Raw genomic sequence first — 18,695 nt, 5'->3', positions numbered from 1 at the left:
GTAACCCCCCTTGACTGCAGCAGCAGAGAGACAGTGTGGTGTAATGATTAAGAGTGTCAGACCTGGGACAGGTTTGAATCCCCACTCGTGCAAAAGAAGCTCACTGGGTGACCTTGGGCCAATTACACTCTCTCTGCCTAACCTACCTCACAGGGTTGCTGTGGGGATAAAATGGAAGAGAGGAGAATGATGTAAGCCACTTTGGGTCCCCACCGAGGAGAAAGGCAGTATATAAATGAATTAAATCAATCAATAAATTACTCCCCCATGAATTTGCAGAGGGGGTCCTGTGTCATGGAAGCTGACATGTCCCAACTAGCTGTGATGATACAGTTGTAGGTAATTTCAATGCCTCGGACTCAGCTAGGAAGTGTCAATTTCTCTCCAAAGCCAACTCTCATCTGAGTCTGAGGTTTTGTGGCTCAGCCAGCTCTGGTGGAAGGCCCAAACATCTGAGTCTTCCTGAGAAGCTAGCTTGGACCCTGAGGTGGGAACAGCAATTGCAGCATCCCCTGCTCAGGTGGGAAGTTCTAGGGGAATTGCCTGGGACGCTGTGGTTGCTATGGTGACTACAACAGTTCAGATGAGAAACAGCCCTTACCCTTGGAAAAACTGATACTTCCATGCTGAGTCTGAGGTGTTGCGATTACCATTTCAACTGCAGCATCACAGCCAACAGAAGGAAGAAGGTAGAGTCAGGCACATCAAAATGGAACTGAATGCGAGACACTTCTTTTTGCAAGAGGGGCAGGCATATCATGACCTCGGACTCATGCAGGAGGATGCACCTCACCTTTATTGAAGTGACCTTACCTAGGAGATGTTGGATAGGCACTGCTCGAGCTTTTGCCTAACCACAGCATGATCAAAACTCACAATGGCTGGAGCAGAGCTTTCCAAGACAAATCATCCCTGGTGTTGACAGAGTGAGAGACGATTCCCCTCTGTCCCCACAAGAGTGAAAACAAGAGACTGTTTAAACAGTGGTCTAGAAGCAGTGGCTTTATATCAGGTATGCTTCCCACTGTACTAAAAATTAAAGCATTGTGAAATCTGTGTGATTCTGAAGCATGTGCAATCAGTGAAATTACGTGTCATGCAGAATGTTTAGCCAATGTAGTTTCTCATGCAGCTTTTCAAGTATCTCCTGTTGCAGACTGTTTGGGTGCAAGAGACAAAGGAGTTCCTTATGTTTTTCACAAGCAACAGAAGATTAAAGATACAGGACACAGGTAACTGAGTTGCAAATGAATTGTGCATCTTTTCTCTAGAGGATGCCTTCCCACCCCAACTGTGAACTTAAAAAAATGTATTCAATGTAACAGGGAACAAAGCTAAGCTAGCATGTTCATGGGGCTGGGAGTACATTGTTTCCTGTTGCTGTTTAATAACTTAAGCTCTTCCATAAAACAGTCTACTTTTTGTGCCTTATTTCTACAGACAGCAGCAGCAGCACTTCCATTCCATACACTCAACGCACCCACGAAGGAAACGTTTTCAGTCTGCCCGTGAGACAGGCATCTGTTTGCTGACCCAGGGCTAAGTTGGGTTTCAGCTACCTTACCCTGCCCACCCCCAGTCACCCTACCAATAAAACTCAGACACAATATTCTTTTGGATAAATAGCCACAACTTTATTTGGCTAACAGCTGTTTGTGCCTTGGCGTGGCATGGGAACTGGAAAAGGTATCAGCTGCCACCTTGCGAGCTGATAATGAATTCCTCCCAACGGTCCCGCTGGGAGGGCTGGTAAGGATGGCGGAGCTGGGAAAAACACCTGGGCTTCAGCCACTAGGTGGTTCCCCTGCCACTCAGGTAGAGGCTCCCTCCTGTTGCCCCCGAGCTGGACATCCGAGCCTCCCCCAAAACCCCTTATTGGGGTCCCCCAATTGGCATAGAGGGGCACGCAGGCCACTCACCCCTCAAACGAATCCAGTCCCATGCCTACACCGCCAAGTTGTGACAACTTTAACAAGCAACCTCAAAAATTAGGGAGGGAGGGTGGGACAAAGTTGAAGGCGGACTGTTCCTCACCGCCTATCAAGCCCCTTTATAGCCCAGCCCGATCCTGGAGCTGGGCTGTGATTGGCCGTGCTCCTTTGTTGCCATTCAGGCGGCATTCTCTGCTGCTCCAGCCGGCCACCCTGCCCAGCAACAGCAGCTTTCCCCCTGCCTGGGTCCCCAATCTCGGCGCCAGGTAAGCCTGGGGCCATGTGTTTATCATTATTAACGTTGCACTCAACAACACCTCTTGCTCCACTTCAGCAAAACTGGCACTGAGGAAAGTGTACAAGGAGCTCTTAGTCTAAGGAAACTGAGGTTGACTGTTCTGAGGTAGCAAAGCCAAACTCTGTAAGTAGAGCAGACTGACTTTCTTGGTCATGGCACCAAAACTTTGGAACTCCCTTCCCAGAGAGATCCACCTGTGTCCTTCTATTGGTGTCTTCTGCCTGTGGGTGAAGTTTTGTTTTACTTAACTACACCCAGTAATGGCTGCTGGCCTTCTTCCCTGGGTCTGGTGTTGCTCAATTATGTGTTTTTATTGAATTAATTTATAATTTTACATGTTGTTTTTAATTGTTCAATTTTTTAATGCTTGCTGCCTTGGGGAACCCCGATCAGGTAAAAATGGAGCACAAAAATGTTTTAAACAAACCAACTAACAAATAAAATGTTGTCTCAGTGGCAAGAAATCTAGTGCTCAACAGCTACAGCACTAGACCAGATGTAGCACTTTGCTTCAAGTCTGCAATCTGGCCACCCTGCTTACCTACAGCCGAATCTTTGGATCAGGGACACAGTGGAAATGTCTTGCGATCTATTCTAAAGCAAGCTACGGATTATCAAGCACCCCCTTTTTACAGCTGCTTCAAGTTAATGAGGTGTACCATGATGTATTTAAATAGATGCAACTAACATCTTCAGTGTTATAAAGACTTGATGTGAAAACTTCAACTATTTGAACAAAGGTTGCAACCATGAGGAGTAAAGCACTTTGGTAGCATTTCAGAAGTGATGCATGTTGATGTACAAAGGTGGCAGTGAAGCTATTGTACTAAAAAAGAATGCACTTCGACAACCTGTGTACAATCTCTAGCAAATAAATGAGGTAAATGGTACACTGGATCACTGCAAAAGTAGCTGGTACTACACAATACTTAAAGAACTCCAAAATAGCTATTTATGATGGAAGTAAGATGCTGTGCTGTTGGTAGAAAGCTAAGGAGATCTATTTCATACTACTTTGGTACACCGATGCCATGTGTGTATTTGTGCAGATGTCCCTTGATTGATGAACATAGCCCCCATTATCTTGCTTTATAACTTGTACCTCTTCAAGCAGACATATAATTATCTATATATCATGCAAAGTTTTTTTATGATTGATTTAATTACGATATAACAGCTACTATTAACTTACTCAACATAGTATGTTCCATACTGTGGGTCTTCTATTTTCTCCCAACCATAAGGAAGTTCTGTAATGGAAAAAAGAATAAACAGTTGTGCACTTCAATACAAGCTACTTGGGAAAATCTCATGCAACTCCATGAGCGAACAGATTATAGGTCAGCTATTATATGTCTACTATTTACATAGATTTTTTTTTAAATTAGATGCTTCATTAAATAAATTTGCTTAGAGAAGGGGATCTAAATCTTGTAACTAAGACACAGTGAAACAAAATGCAATTTAAAAATTATAAAATAAACTAAGTACAACTTCTGTTACATGAGGAGATGCATTTTTCTAAAATTGCTTATATGCTTTTGCTGCCTTATTTGGTTTCCCAAAACATTAGTATGAAACAGAGTGTAGAACCTAGAAATTATGTGGGTTTGATTTTTATTTTGTTTAAGGTCCTCGTTTTTGAACTCTGGTTTTGATTAGCCATGCTTGAAGAAATGGGAGTACAAGAGCAGATGAGTAAACTAGCTATATATAATTAAATCATACCCCAGAAGAGCACTAAAGCAATAATGCCTTTTCCCTTTCAAATTAAGATAATTTACACTCTGTTTGAATGAACTGGACTATCCCTATATAATTCCAATTAATAATGTGTGGCCATTATTTCAGAGTTTAATAGATGAAAGGTGTCTGGTGTGAAATTTAAACATATTATAAAAATTGATAAATCTTGGTCCCAAATGGTTTCATCTCAAAACACCGAAATAAAATTGTGGTAATTTATTGATGCCTGCACATTCATAGTTGTCATAAAAGTTAGCTGCCTGAGTTCAGGCATCTAGTAACTCAAAATGTTAAAACAAAAGCTATGGGAGGTAGCAGTAATAACTAGAAGAGGGTGGAGAAGCAAAGGGAAAAACCTGAGATGGTGGTGAGGAACCATATCCAGTATAGCAGGGGAGGAAGAAATCCTTCACCTACAAGGGTATGCACATGCCCTCCTTGATGCAGATTTTACGCATACCTTTCATTACTTGCAGCACATGAGTCGAACCAAAATTCACTTATACATAGAAGGGTGTCTAGGTGGTATAGTTTAGAGTAAACTGACTCCTATCAACAACTTAAAGAAAATTACTCATTAGATTAGTCATACGATTTACTACTCTGACAATGCAAAATTTATTTGAAGAATGTACAGCAAAAATATCTACAGAGAATCATCACACTCTTCTAAGTCTTGATGAAAAAAGTGAAAGAAAATGAAAATAACTTATTGTAGTTTGTCTACACTCATATATTGTGACACCAGGTCACCATCAGCCTATCCTATCATAGGAAGGTTTATATGTGCTTTTATCTTAGAAAGATACTGTACTTGTATGTCACCAAATGTGGTAAACACAGCTATTGCCTTACCACTTTATACTCCCATTTCCTACTGATGCTGCCAAATATTGTGAAGCGATTGATTTACTTGTTCTCCCACTGGTTCAATGGGAAGATGAAGTAGGAAGAACAAAGGCCTTATTTTCCTTTTATTGTGCCTGGAATATTTCTGCATGTTTTCGTAATACCAAACTACAGAACTATTTTGTCAAGGTTTATTCTAATCCATGCAATACCAGGCTGACTAGCTAGAACCAGTGTTCTCTCTGTGTTTCTTAACTGTACTAACTACACTGTTTTAGTGTTATCTTCGAGTTTAAAACTGATATCCAGTTATGGAGACAGGTGCAATCGAGCTCCTTAAAATCCACAGAACGTTCAACATTGCCTTCAATAACAGCTAGACTGAATTGTACATAGGACCCAGAGTTCCTCACCTCCATCTTCACAGTCTTCTGGAGCTTTTGCTTTTTTACAAAGACGAGGATCCAGCCAGGTGGTGGTTTTGGTGTTATGACTAGGAAACACAGAGCATCCAGTTAAAGAAGAATTACTTAATACAAAAGGTGCCTCCCCCCGCCATATGTAACCATGGCACCATGGGAGTACCTTCCCCATGGTAAGATATTTCAAGGCTGTGTGTGACATAATTTTGTAGGTATCCTTTTCCTCAGCCATGTGCTGATTGGGTGAGAAACGGATATCCTGAGCATGTGATGGCTTCCATTACAGAGATGCAGTTATAAACTGAAGGGGCTGAAGTAGAAGTAGAGTCTAAAAACACCAATTCTGCTCATACTAAGTATTCCAGAATTTAGACGCAAGATACAATAAAACTGAATTTACTCTAGGGTTGCCAGCTCTGGGTTGGGAAATAACTGGAGATTTTGGGGGTGGAGCCTGAAGAAAGCGAGGTTTGTGGAGTATAGGGCTTCAGTGGGGTATAATGACATTGAGTCCACCTTCCAAAATAGCCATTTTCTCCAGGTGAACTGATCTCTGTTGCCTGCACATCAGATGTAATCCCAGGAGATCTCCAACCACGTGGAGGTTGGCAAGCCTAATTTACACTCCTACACCTGAAGCCAGCTGGGTTGACCTTGGGCTAATCACAGTTCTCTTTGAACTCTCTCAGCCTCACCTACCTCACAACATGTCCGTTGTGGGGAGAGGAAGGGAAGGAGATTGTAAGCCGGTTTGATTTTCCTTGAAAGGTAGAGAAAATCGGCATATAAAAACCAACTCTTCTCTTCTTCTTACATGTAAGTTTATGGCCGATTAGGGATTCAGACTCAGCTCTTTGCAGTCCTAGCCACTGTATATCACACTATTACACACACTCACTCTTTCTTTCCAACTGTGAAGCAGAAGTTCATGAAAACCAAAGCCTGGTTTTGGAGGTATGTATTCCTTGTCACAGTTTATACTGCTACACTACAAAACAGCAGGTTTATTTGGAGTGAGGTAAACTTAGGTTACTGCTGTCAGACAATATTAATAACTCCTCAACATTCAGCGAATGATGAATCCAGTGTCTCTGTGGAACTGTGTGGGTATGTGTAAGATCAGCAGAGAACAAACAGACCAAATGAAACATACACATGTCCCTTCTGGCTCCCTTCATAACGGGTTTATAAACAGCTTCTAGTGAGCTTGATTTTAAACATTTACCTATTTAAAGGTGCGGAATAATTCCCATTTATAATAATGGATGACCCAATTTTATAGAATTTCAGTTAAAAGACGTTCACTATATTTCTCAATTGCAACCAATGGCAACAGACACTTAAACTAATATTTTCCATGCACTGAAATATCATGGCATTCACTAACATTTGGTAATACATCGATAAACAAGCTGGAAAAGGATAATAAGGTTGAAATTTTCAAATATCTGCACTCCTAAACTGCACACAAACGGTACCAACTTCTACTTACTCAATGAAATAGATCATTCCGGTGTCTGTGTAGGCCATTTCCCAGTTCTTAGGTAGAGGCTCTAAATTTTCTTCCCTTGATAAATAGTTTCTGAAATCCATGGAACTGCTTGTTTGATTGTAACTAGGTACCGGTTTCATCCAGTCAGAAGAATCCAAATGTCTTTCTTTGTTTTCTGCAATTGTTTAAGGGGAATCATTAGTCTTGACATATTTTCATGGTATTTTGCACACAAGGAAGCACCTTCTAGTCTTGGTTATAAAGCAAATGCCATGTAAAAGACTTTCCCCTCTGTATTTTATGCCATAATATGTTGCTCTTTTGAACTTTAAACAAATGAATATAGAACAGTGCGTTTCACTTGCCATAGAGCAGGCTTAGTTATGCCTTGGCTGAAAAATAAATACAGGATGTTATTCAGTATCCTTGCACTGAATAACATTGGTGAAGCCAACTGCAGAACGTACATTGTTTTCCTCTCAAAAGTACCAAAAGATGATTGTAAGGGGAACAAAATGGGAACTTTAGGCAGCATTGTGAATAAACTGAAATCCATGCTTCATCTAGTGGCAGATTAATAAAGAAAGGTAGATTTTGCTCTTTCCCCCCTCCTCAATGTAGTCAAGAAACCACATCTGTACATAATGAGAAACCACAGTTAAGACTAACTCTGGTTTATAAATCAAAGTAATTCTAGCTTCAGATCCTGGTTTAAAGAATACAAACTAATCACAGTTAGTTTAGTGACCCACATTCACATAACCAATTAACTATGAGTTAATTAAAACCATTGGGTTGGATCCTAGTAGATTTTCTGCTGCTGAACAAGGGAGAAGGATGTCACCTTTGACCACCAAAAAGGTTATGCTGGGGAATCACAGGACCTGCATAGACAAAAGCCATGTATGATGCAGACTGTACCAAGAAATGGGATAGGGTGCATCTGGCTAGATCAAATTTGTAGTTTTGAGTTTTGACTGAATGGAGCTACAAAGTCGATCTGAGCATTCTGTCCCTTGCAGAGCATTTTCAGTTCTTCTCAGGCCATCTTTTCTCCCTTTTAGCTAACTTACAGTCACATTGTTTCTGTATATCTGGGAAACCCCAAATACGTATTGAGTCTCCTATCTTGTGTGCAGGTGGCCTGTTGTAAGGCTTTCATTATCCACACAGGGGCCAACCAATTTTGCTAGGATCATAAATACTGCAAACTAGGAAGTAGAAAAGAAACTGGCATATGTGAGGGAATGAAAAAGTAGATGCCAGACAAACCAAAAGTGGTTTGGCAATATCGCTGAATTGTGCCTTACACTATCTGTGGCTCACTGCTGGCATTAGCCTGAAAGAGATGGCCAAAGGAAAATTGACATTTCAGGCCCACAAGAGGATTACACCTCTGTTACATTTTTTTCCTTTATGTATCCTCAGTTAGAGAAGGGGCCATCCTCCCCATGGAGGACAGGGAAATGTCACCTGTCAAATAGAAGATACTAAAGAAGCTTAGGGGAAGACAACAAGCTCTGCATCTTTTTTAAAAAAAAGCAAGCCAGGGTGAGAGCTAAGAAGAATAAAGAAAAATGATTACAAATGAGGGACGAGCTGCAGTGGGTGGGGGGGAGATATAAATTTTAAGAGAGATTATTCAATCCTTTTGAGAAACGCAAGAGGGAAGCTAAACTGATTCAGAGGGAATGGCAACTGGGAATATTTCCTGAGCTTTGATTATATTTTTAAGGGGGGGGGGGAGCATAAATGATCATGACCTAAGAACACAGCAGCCTACAAAAAGGAAACAGAAAAGAGATGGACTACAGGTAAAGAGCCTGCTTCTCAACTGCACTGTGTACACTTAAGTGTACACTTAAGTGATCTTCACTTAAGTGTACTGACCTGTGCCTCCGCTGCCATTAACTGCTTCCTTTTCTTCTTCCTCCTCTTCTTCAGGAAGAGAGCTATCCATTTTCTCCATCTTGCTGACTGATGTGGTTCTTTTCCTTTGAGATTCTGGATCAAAATCATTATCAAAAAGCACTTGGTCCACTGGATCAGGCTGAAATGGACTGGGCTCAGCCGGAGGTTTGGGGGTACCATAGAAATTACCTTGTATATATCCAGGTATATATGAGAAAAAGAGAGAAAGAATGTGCAAAATGATTAAAAATGATAATATGAGCAAGAATTTTGGAAACGTACTTGATCATTTTATATTTTGAACAATCATTTTATATTTTGAACAACCTTCCTCAGACCAATTACCACATTTCAACTGTAGAGTTAACCTAAGGCTTGGATAATTCATGCTGAATTAATACAATTTCCAAGCAAGTGGTCAAGGAATCTTGCCTCAACAACTGAGCATTTTTATCCTACAGGGAAGACTATGAACCCTGGTCTTACTTATCTAAAAAGTTAAAATGATGCCTTATCTCCCTACTGTTGTGAAATTGCTTACGAAAAAGGCTTAAAACCAAAGTAAATGTAGCTATTTTAACTTCTGGATACTAATATTTTCAGACATAATGGTGTTTTTTTAAAATTTTTGACATATCCACAGGCATTTCTAAAAGGAGGTATGTATGAGATGTACACTTCATACATTTACTATTGGGTATGCCTGGGAAACATAAGAATATAAGAAAGGCCCTACTGGATCAGACCAAGGCCCATCAAGTCCAGCAGTCTGTTCACACAGTGGCCAACCAGGTGCCTTAAGGAAGCCACAACAAGATGACTGAAGCACCATCCTGCCAGTGTTCCACAGCACCTAAGATAAAAGGCATGCTCCTCTAATACTAGAGAGAATAGGTATGCAGCATGACTAGCATCCATTTTAACTAATAGCCATGAATACCCCTTTCCTCCATGAATATGTCCACTCCCCTCTTAAAGCCCTCCAAGCTGGCAGCCATCACCACATCCCGTGGTGTTCTACAATTTAACTATGCATTGTGTGAAAAAATACTTCCTTTTATCTGTTTTGAATCTGTCACTCTCCAGCTTCAACAGATGACCTCGCGTTCTAGTATTATGAGGGAGAAAAACGTCTTCCTGTCCACTCTCTCCAAACCATGCATAATGTCATGTCTCCTCTTAGCCGCCTTCTTTCCAAACTAAACAGCCCTAAGCGTCTTAACTGTTCCCCATAGGACAGTTGCTCTAGTCCCCTAATCATTTTGGTTGCTCTTTTCTGCACCTTCTCAAGCTCTGTAATATCCTTTTTTAGGTGCAGTTACCAGAACTGTACCAAGTGTGGTCTCACCATAGATTTGTACAAGGGCAGTATGATATCAGCAGTTTTATTCTCTATTCCTCGTCTAATTATGGCCAGCATGGAATTTGCCTTTTTTACAGCAGCCGCACACTGGGTTGACATCTTCATGGAGCTATCCACTACCACCCCAAGATCCCTTTCTTGATCTGTCGCTGCCAGCACAGATCCCATCAGTGTATATGTGAAGTTGGGATTTTTTGCCCCAATATGCATCACTTTACACTTGCTCACACTGAATCTCATTTGCCATTTTAATGCCCATTCTTCCAGTATGTAGAGATCCTTTTGGAGCTCTTCACAGTCCGATTTTATTTTAACCACCCTAAATAATTTGGAGTCATCTGCAAACTTGGCTACTTCACTGTTTAACCCCAACTCCAGGTCATTGATGAACAGGTTGAAAAGCACCAGTCCCAACACAGAGCCCTGAGGCACCCCACGGCTTACATCCCGCCATTGTGAGAACTGACCATTGATTCCTACTCTCTGCTTCCTATTTTTCAGCCAGCTCTCAATCCATAAGAGGACTTGTCCTCTTATCCCATGACTATTAAGTTTGCTTAGCAGTCTTTGGTGGGGGACTTTGTCAAAAGCTTTTTGGAAATCCAAATACACAATGTCCACAGGCTCATTCCTGTCCACATGCTTATTGACGCTTTCAAAAAACTCTAATAGGTTAGTGAGACAGGACCTACCTTTACAGAAGCTATGTTGGGTTTTGCACAGCAGTCCTTGCCCTTCTATATGCTTGACAATTCTATCTTTAATAATGCTTTCCATCAATTTACCTGGAACAGATGTTAAGCTAACTGGCCTGTAATTTCCTGGGTCCCCCCTGGAACCTTTTTTATAAATGGGTGTTACATTGGCCATTCCCCAGTCCTCTGGTACAGAGGCTGATCGAAGGGACATATTACATATCTTTGTTAGAAGTTCAGCAATTTCCCATTTGAGTTCTTGAAGAACTCTAGGATGAAAACCATCTGGTCCCTGTGACTTGTTGGTTTGCAGTTTGTCTAGACGTTCTAGGACTTCCTGCCTTGTTACCACTATTTGCCTCAGTTCCTCATTCTCCCCTTTCCAAAATCTCTGTTCAGGAGAAGGAATCTGCCCTGTATCTTCAACAGTGAAGACAGATGAGAAGAATTCATTTAGTTTTTCAGCAATCGCTTTATCCTCCCTTAGAGTTCCTTTACTCCCTTTGTCATCCAATGGTCCAACCGCTTCCCTAGCTGGTTTCCTACTCCTAATATACTTAAAGAATTTCTTATTGTTTGTTTTGATGTGTTTAGCAATATGCCCCTCAGAATCTTTTTTTGCTTCTCTAATTATCTGCTTGCATTTCTATTATGCAAGTTTGTGTTTGCTCCTGTTCGCCTCGTTTGGGCAAACCTTCCAGTCTCTGAAGGAAGACTTTTTTTCTCTAATTGCTTCCTTCACCTTACCCGTTAGCCATGGTGGTGACCTCTTGGACTTATTACTACCTTTCCTGACCTGCGGTATACAAGCTAGCTGAGCCTCTAGTAATGTGGACATGAGTAACCCCCAAGCCTTTTCAAGAGATTTAACCCTCCTAACTGTTCCTTTCAACTTCCTCTTTACCAGTTTTCTCGTTTTAGAGAAGTTCCCTCTTTTAAAGTCAAAGGTAATTGTGTGAGATTTCCCAGTCCCACTTACATATAAATTAAATTTGATGCCATTGTGATCACTATTGCCAAATGGCTCAACTACATCCACTTCCCGCACCAAGTCACTGGCAGCACCACAGCGTATTAAATCCAGGATCACCTCCCCTCTGGTTGGGTCTATGACCAACTGTTCGAGGGCACAGTCATTTAGGATGTCTAAAAAATTTATCTCTTTGGTTTGACTGGAGCATACATTTATCCAATCAATATGAGGGAATTTAAGTCTCCCATTATTACTACTTCATTACCTTTACATGCTTTTCTAATTTCATTCTCCATCTCAAGATCACCCTGAGCCATTTGGTCAGGGGGCTGATAGAACGTCCCCGTACTAAATCACCTTTGGGGCCTGGAATCGTTGTACTGCAGTAACCTTGTCCTCCATTTAAAATATAGTTCTGCCCTCCTTTAAAAACACAAAGATGGGGGGTGGGGGTCTTTTTGTTGTTGTTGCCCGTGCAGCAGTCAGTGGCATTTTCTAGACAGCCTTAATATTCAAGTTTCATTTACCTTCATTACCATTTCCCCCCTCATTTCTACACAGCTTTGCTAGCAATCCCTTACTGTCCCAGTTTTTCAATGTCCCCCCCACCCCTGCTGTTTCTGAAATGTGTTTTCCCCAGGTTTCAGAGAGAGCAGAGGAAAAACTTGGACAATTCTGGATAACAAGGGATTGCTAACAAAGCTGTGAGAAAACGAGGGGGGGAAACCCTGTTACAAATGGAAATTAAACTGGAACATTAATGCTGTCTGGTAAATGCCAGTAATTTCCTATCCTATTTCCTATCCATGGACTGCCAAAAAGGCAAATAAGTGGGTTCTAATCAAATCAAGTCTTTATTCTCCTTAGACGTTTAAATGACTAAACGGAGCCTAAGACAATAATGCTTGGTAAAGTTGAAGGCAGCAGGAAAAAAGGAAGACCCATCATGAGATGGACTGAATCAATGAAACCACGGCCTTCAGTTTGCAGGACCTGAGAAAGGCTGTTAATGTTAGGATGTTCTGGAGGTCATTAATTCGTAGGACCACCATAAGTCAGAAGCAACTTGACAGCATGTAACTCACACATCCTATGTGATTATTCGCAAGCACAGCACATGTTGTGATCTGGCTGCGTTTAACCTATTAGATGTAACAGTAGTGATATGGATAATTCCATTCAAGAATTGTGAATGCATCTGTGCAAGTTCGTACATTAGATACTGTGGAAATGATCTTTCCCAAGTGGGCACAGCACCCACACACTCACAGTTCTAACTGAAATCTGTGCCTCCTCTTCCAACTAACTCCTCAAAAGATAAATGTGGACTACAATCTTGCATTGCCCCCATCTTTGGTAGTCTACACATTTATCTTGAATACATGAATAATTAGGTAGTGTACACCACTTTGGAAGAAATCACCAGACTTGCAGAATTACTATAATTTTCCAACACAAAATGTATTTTTGATGTTGCTGCACATTAGAGTAAAGCACTTAATCCTAAAGCAGTTGCCCTACATGTAGCTTCTAACAAATGAGTAGTTTGTTATTTTACTTTTCATTCACTAGTACCCCTGAATGAGACTTACAGAAGGAATTTGTAAGAGTAATGGGGAACAGTGAAAATCAAGATCAATTCTGTTTTTACATATAGCATATCATAATTAGCTAATATGGAGCAATCTAGTTTTTGGCAGGCTGAAGTTAGGAACAAATTTAGTTTTGTGCAGAAACATGAAACAGCAATTTACACAAAGGCAGAATTAAAATACACAGTTGGAGGTTTAGTCCCATGCTTTCAGATGGCAGCTTGTTCTTGCAATAAAGCTATTAACTCAATACTGATTTATACCTAAGAAAGTTAAAAATATTTCCATTTTAATATGCTTACACACTTGAGAGACCACCAGTATTTTTCAACAAAGTGCACTGAAACAAAAGTTTAAACAACTGGCACTCATCCTAATTAATCTTATGATTTTCATAAGGGAATTTTTCACAGCACAAAAAGGAGTCCCAGGACTTCACTTATCTTAACAGTTTGTAGCTAAATTTTATCTTGCTTTCACAAAATATTTTAGGATTCCATATGAGATGCTAATATAAGACCAGCTGGTGGTGGGAAATAAAAGTTTGGGCAGATAGTCACCTGAATAAAAACTAGTTTTTAAGGAAATGTTGAAACTTTATGAACTTAAAAAGCAACATGATTGCAAACATTTCTACAGTCAGTGATTAATCAAGCCACCTGTATGCTCAATTGGAGGAAAGGGGTTTCCCCCCCACTAAGAACTTTTTGGAACTAAAAAAACAAAACAAAAAAACTTTAAAAATTCTAGAAATGTTACATCTGTAGGGTCATGGTAGACCAGTTATGACAAAATCAGAAGAGGTAGACTAAAACCAAAAGGAACACAGGGAGGAAAAGCACCTTCTTGTGTTGATTCTAACTAACCAAAACCTTTCATAACAGCAAGTTATAAAAGAGACCCTATTTGAATTTGTGGGCATGGTGTTATCTAAAATCAAACACTGCATTATATAGAATTTTCTAAACTGTTAAAACATACACATGGCCCACAAGAACTCATTGGGAAACTTCTTATCTATCCCCTGTTGCAGGGCTTCTACTTTTCCACTCTTTTTCTTGCTTTCCCTATTTGCTCCAGATCCCACTCTTCTTTCGTTACTGAATGCTGCTTTCTCTTCCCTCCTCCATTCTTGCCAATTGCCACTTTTAATTCCCATCTCCCTTTCTGTCCTTCTCCCACATAAGAGCCCCAGCAGCATCTCCCCCGCCCTTCTCCTATCCTATCCTCACCAACTATTTCCAACCCCCTTTACCTCTAAGGGAGACTAAATAAAAACACTAGATAATTTTAAAAAGGTGAAATCTCTGCCAATGTTTTGGGCTGCCCAGGCAATGTTTTATGAGGTTGCCTAGGCAACCCAAAATGGTGGTCAAGATTTCACAAGGCAGCTTTACAAGATCTCAACAGCTTCAAATATTTTGTGTTTTATTTAATCCTCCCCCCCTTAACATTCAAGGATTTCCTGCAAACCTGGGAGTTTGCCTACTCTACTCTAGCCTTGGGTGCCCGCACTGAACAGATTTTTGGGCCACATGATGGGGCCATTCATGGCTACTAGACATATAATTTGATAGTATACCCTCTGAGTTACATAAAGGCTTTATTCAATTTTAAATCAGAAAGTTTTGTGGTAATAGCAACCAATCAGCGTGCCCTTTTGTTTAGGAAGTGTCTAAATAATAAATTGAAAGTTTAAATTTAAGTCAAAGTTTTTAAGTGGCCTTCGCTCGATAATTTAAATCATGAATTCTGTCACTGATTCAAATTGCCTTGATTTAAATCAATGCACTCTGTTTAAAATAATCTGTTACATGGCTACAATTCTACATGAGTATGTCACCTACAAAACAGAGACAAAAGTTAAATACAAAGGATTCAATAAAAAGGTGGAACACTGCAAAGCAAAGGGCTGGATCTGAGAAATCTGCAAACTGAGCAGGGTTGTGGGAATGATTTCTACCAAATTTCCATCCTGCATTGGCCTCTTGAATCCCACGAAAATGCACTGCTGACTGCCAGTTGACCTTCTTGAACAATATGCCATGTGGGAAGCAGCAAAAAATAAGAACTGGCCAAAATTACCAAAACTTGTTCTATTCACAGACAACTGAGAGCGATACAGATAAGGTCAAACTGTTCTATAGGCATTGCCATAGATAGTTTTATGTCCAGTGTTTAAACTTGCTTTTGTATAGTTTTTCAAAACATCTTCTATCAGGCAGAGCAGGGATGGCAAAAATATAATGGCATAGCTGAATTCTGCTTTTCCTGGCATTTAATGAGATCAAAAGAATCCCAAGCTGAAGAAAAATAGCTGCTACCACTGCGCGAGAGCTTGCATATGAGTTTGCACAGTGCTATAAAAAGGTAAGTTTTATAGCAGTTCCCACACTGCTACTTGAGGAAGAGCTTTAACTAAACATCTTCAGATTTAATATCACATGCAACACTTGTCTTATAGCACAAAGTTTAAAACAGCCCTTCTATAACAGCATGACCTTTCATATGTACAAGGGCATATTTGATTCAATCCCCTGAGGACGAGTGTTATTTTAACAACTATGTATTTTTATCTCAAGATTGTGATTACTAAGACCCTAGCTCTACTGCTTCCACAGCCCACATTAGGAGAGCCAACTCCACATTAACAAGTTTTTCCCACTCTCAGCAATGCAGCCTGAGTGACACCTGTCCGCTGAAGGTTTATGCTTATGGCTAGGGAACAATGGCATGATAGATTACTTCCACTGTTCAGCCATAATGCTTTGGTGGATTCAACTACAATCCAAGTAGACTCCCTCCAGCCTAAGGAGCCTTCCTCTCAATTTACATGGCTCTTCCATTGGGAAAGGCTCCTTAGATTGGAGGAAGTTTTCAAACCTGAGCCAGAAGAAGAGGTGGGTATAAAAAACATCGCTCAATGCAGTAGTAGGGTAGGAATAGGATCCAAGGATCCACACATTCCCTACAAAACAATTTTAAATCCCAAGATTCAGAGGGTAAAAAGAATTAGAAGACTCGGCTATAACTGTTTTAAAGACTGAACAGTTTACATCTACACATAGACACCACAATTGTGCAAGAGCCTCCGTGATAAACAAATCTGTTACTCAGGGAATATGCTTTCTTTCCCCCCCTTTTTTTAAACAAGTTTTATTAATTTTACATATAAACGGTGATATAAAGAAAAGAAAAAGACAAAAAAAAGGAAAAGGGGAAGGGGAGGGGGAAGGGGTACCCCCACTTTTTCTAACATCCTAATTGAGTTACAGATATATTCCCTTTTTCTGGTCATAGTCAATCTAAATACATTTATACATACATATTTGCTTGAGTTTAAGGTTAACCTCCATCAAACATTAATTTAATTATCATTTATTCCCTATTAAACCAGTTTTGTGTTGTTCAAGAACTTTCTTTCTTCTTTGTTTTCTGCCCTATAGTTACTTATGAGTTATTCTTACTCTTTTTTTATTCCCTTGTTCTCCCTTATCCTCTCTGGTTTCTATGTAATTTTATACATCAAGGGTTTATCGTTTCATTGTTTACAACCTTTCAGAAGTATATAAAAGGGTTCCCAATGTTTTTGATGGTATTTGTATGTTCTGTCTTTTAGAAGATCGGTGAGTCTTGCCATGTTGGCATATTCGCTCGATTTTTCCAGCCAGGTTGTAGTGTCTGGGATACAATCAGATTTCCACGTTGTCGCTATTACTATTCTTGCCGCTGTTACTAGATATTTAATCATAATGTGATGGTCTTTTTTGATATTCCTTGGCATCATGTTAAGTAGAAACAATTTAGGATCAAAATCAATATGCTGTTTAAGTATTTTTTCGATATTTTTATGTATTTCTTTCCAAAATATCTGTTTTATTTTTATTTTAGGGAATATGCTTTCAAGAGTCGAAGCTCCTTTCAACACGTCTACCCTCTGAAGATATTTTATTATACAACTGATTTATACACTGTGCGCTGTCATCATTTAATTCAATAATGGCATTACATCAAAATACCACGGAGATGGGTGCCTGTAAACACAGGTGAGATGACTTCACTACAGTCAGATTAGGAGGCATCAATAACCAGCTTCTATGAATCCTCTTGAAAACTGGACTCTCAAATCAACTTGAAAAACTGTGAATTTACCTTGTTGTTAAGTATCCAGATAATATACCTTTGCAATGTGAAATCAGTATGAATATTAACAAGAAGCATATTAAAAAGTAGGACTCAGCAGGAAAGATTAAAGAATAAATACAGTATTATTGCATTGACAGAACACAGGACAACACTTATCTTGAAAGTCAGCTGATAGAATAATTTTATTTTTTAAACATACCATCATATGTTCCACTTTCTAGTAAGGCTCCACTTTCTTCTAATGCTTTAAATTGCTCAACTGGAATGAAATTATAGTCTACCCCAGGGACCTCCCCATCTCGTGGAGCTCTTGTAGTACCTGGGGGAAAAGGGAGAGAAACAACTGTAAAGTTTCCTGGGAATCCTGGTTTACTAAACACATAGTTTGTTACAGCAGTTGACAGAAAAAGGATTGAATGCTGTATAAAACACTGCCACTTCCTCGAGGTCATAATTAGAAAACTCAATCATAACTCCGGGTTGTAAAAATGGGGCAAAAAATTATGTAGGCATAACACATTTTCACAGATATTTTCATTAATTCATGAAATCTTTATCTATTTTCTTGAGAAAAGGGATGGGAGGAGTATTTCCACCCATCTGCTTTTGGGCTGGTTCATTAAAAGTGACAATACAGTGCTCAGAATATTTCAGACTAGAATCAGTTAAGAACATGTGTAACTGACGAAATAAGAAGCAATCATTTTAAAACTCTAGCTTAAACAACGAAATTTAACTAACACAGTGTTGGTATCAAATAGACCATAAAGACAGTCACAGATATATATAAAAAAAAGATTGGGGGTTGCAATGAGCATAACACTAGTTGCTAAGAAAAGACATCAATTCTGACAGTAAAGGAATAGAACATCAAGGAACAAATAAAGAAAACAGAGTTCTTCCCTTCTATATGCTAATTTCTGTTTCCCTTTCAGTTCAACTTGTATGGAGGGGGTGCAGAAGACTGAAAGCAAAGTTCTGTCATTTTTTCCCTTTTATCCTGGTCAATATGACCCACTTTTTAGGTAAAGGTAAAGCAGTTTGTATTTTTTTTAAACCGCTTATATGCAAAGTAAATTACTAAACACAATACTGTAATTAACTAAAGCACACACCCCATTCTACTTTTTCTGATGGACTGATTCAGCATTTCTTAGGTCAGGAGGTGTGGCTGGCAGGCTTCAGCATTGCAACAGGGACTCAACTTCCACTTCAGCTGTGTGGACCTTTCTTTTTCACCATACTGAATTTTTTCCACCATTCGTTCTGCCACAGGT

General features: G+C 39.8%; 1 protein-coding gene across 4 annotated transcripts in view; it reads right to left on the bottom strand.

The window, feature by feature from the left end:
• The window catches only part of MAGI3 (membrane associated guanylate kinase, WW and PDZ domain containing 3), a 175,889-nt gene that overhangs the window by 76,319 nt on the left and 80,875 nt on the right, over positions 1 to 18,695 (bottom strand). For all 4 annotated transcript variants that reach the window (XM_056867527.1, XM_056867528.1, XM_056867529.1 and 1 more), the window contains exons 3-7: positions 17,618 to 17,737; positions 8,629 to 8,838; positions 6,739 to 6,913; positions 5,238 to 5,317; positions 3,422 to 3,479 (exon numbers count right to left, since the gene is read on the bottom strand). In XM_056867527.1, coding sequence (XP_056723505.1) covers positions 3,422 to 3,479; positions 5,238 to 5,317; positions 6,739 to 6,913; positions 8,629 to 8,838; positions 17,618 to 17,737 — 643 coding nt within the window. The remainder of the gene's footprint in view (positions 1 to 3,421; positions 3,480 to 5,237; positions 5,318 to 6,738; positions 6,914 to 8,628; positions 8,839 to 17,617; positions 17,738 to 18,695) is intronic.

The sequence above is a fragment of the Euleptes europaea genome, chromosome 2 (genome assembly GCF_029931775.1).
Source record: "Euleptes europaea isolate rEulEur1 chromosome 2, rEulEur1.hap1, whole genome shotgun sequence".
NCBI lineage: Eukaryota > Metazoa > Chordata > Lepidosauria > Squamata > Sphaerodactylidae > Euleptes > Euleptes europaea.
The sequence above is the reverse complement of the archived record's forward strand: the minus strand, read 5'-3'. Positions and strand labels throughout refer to the sequence as shown.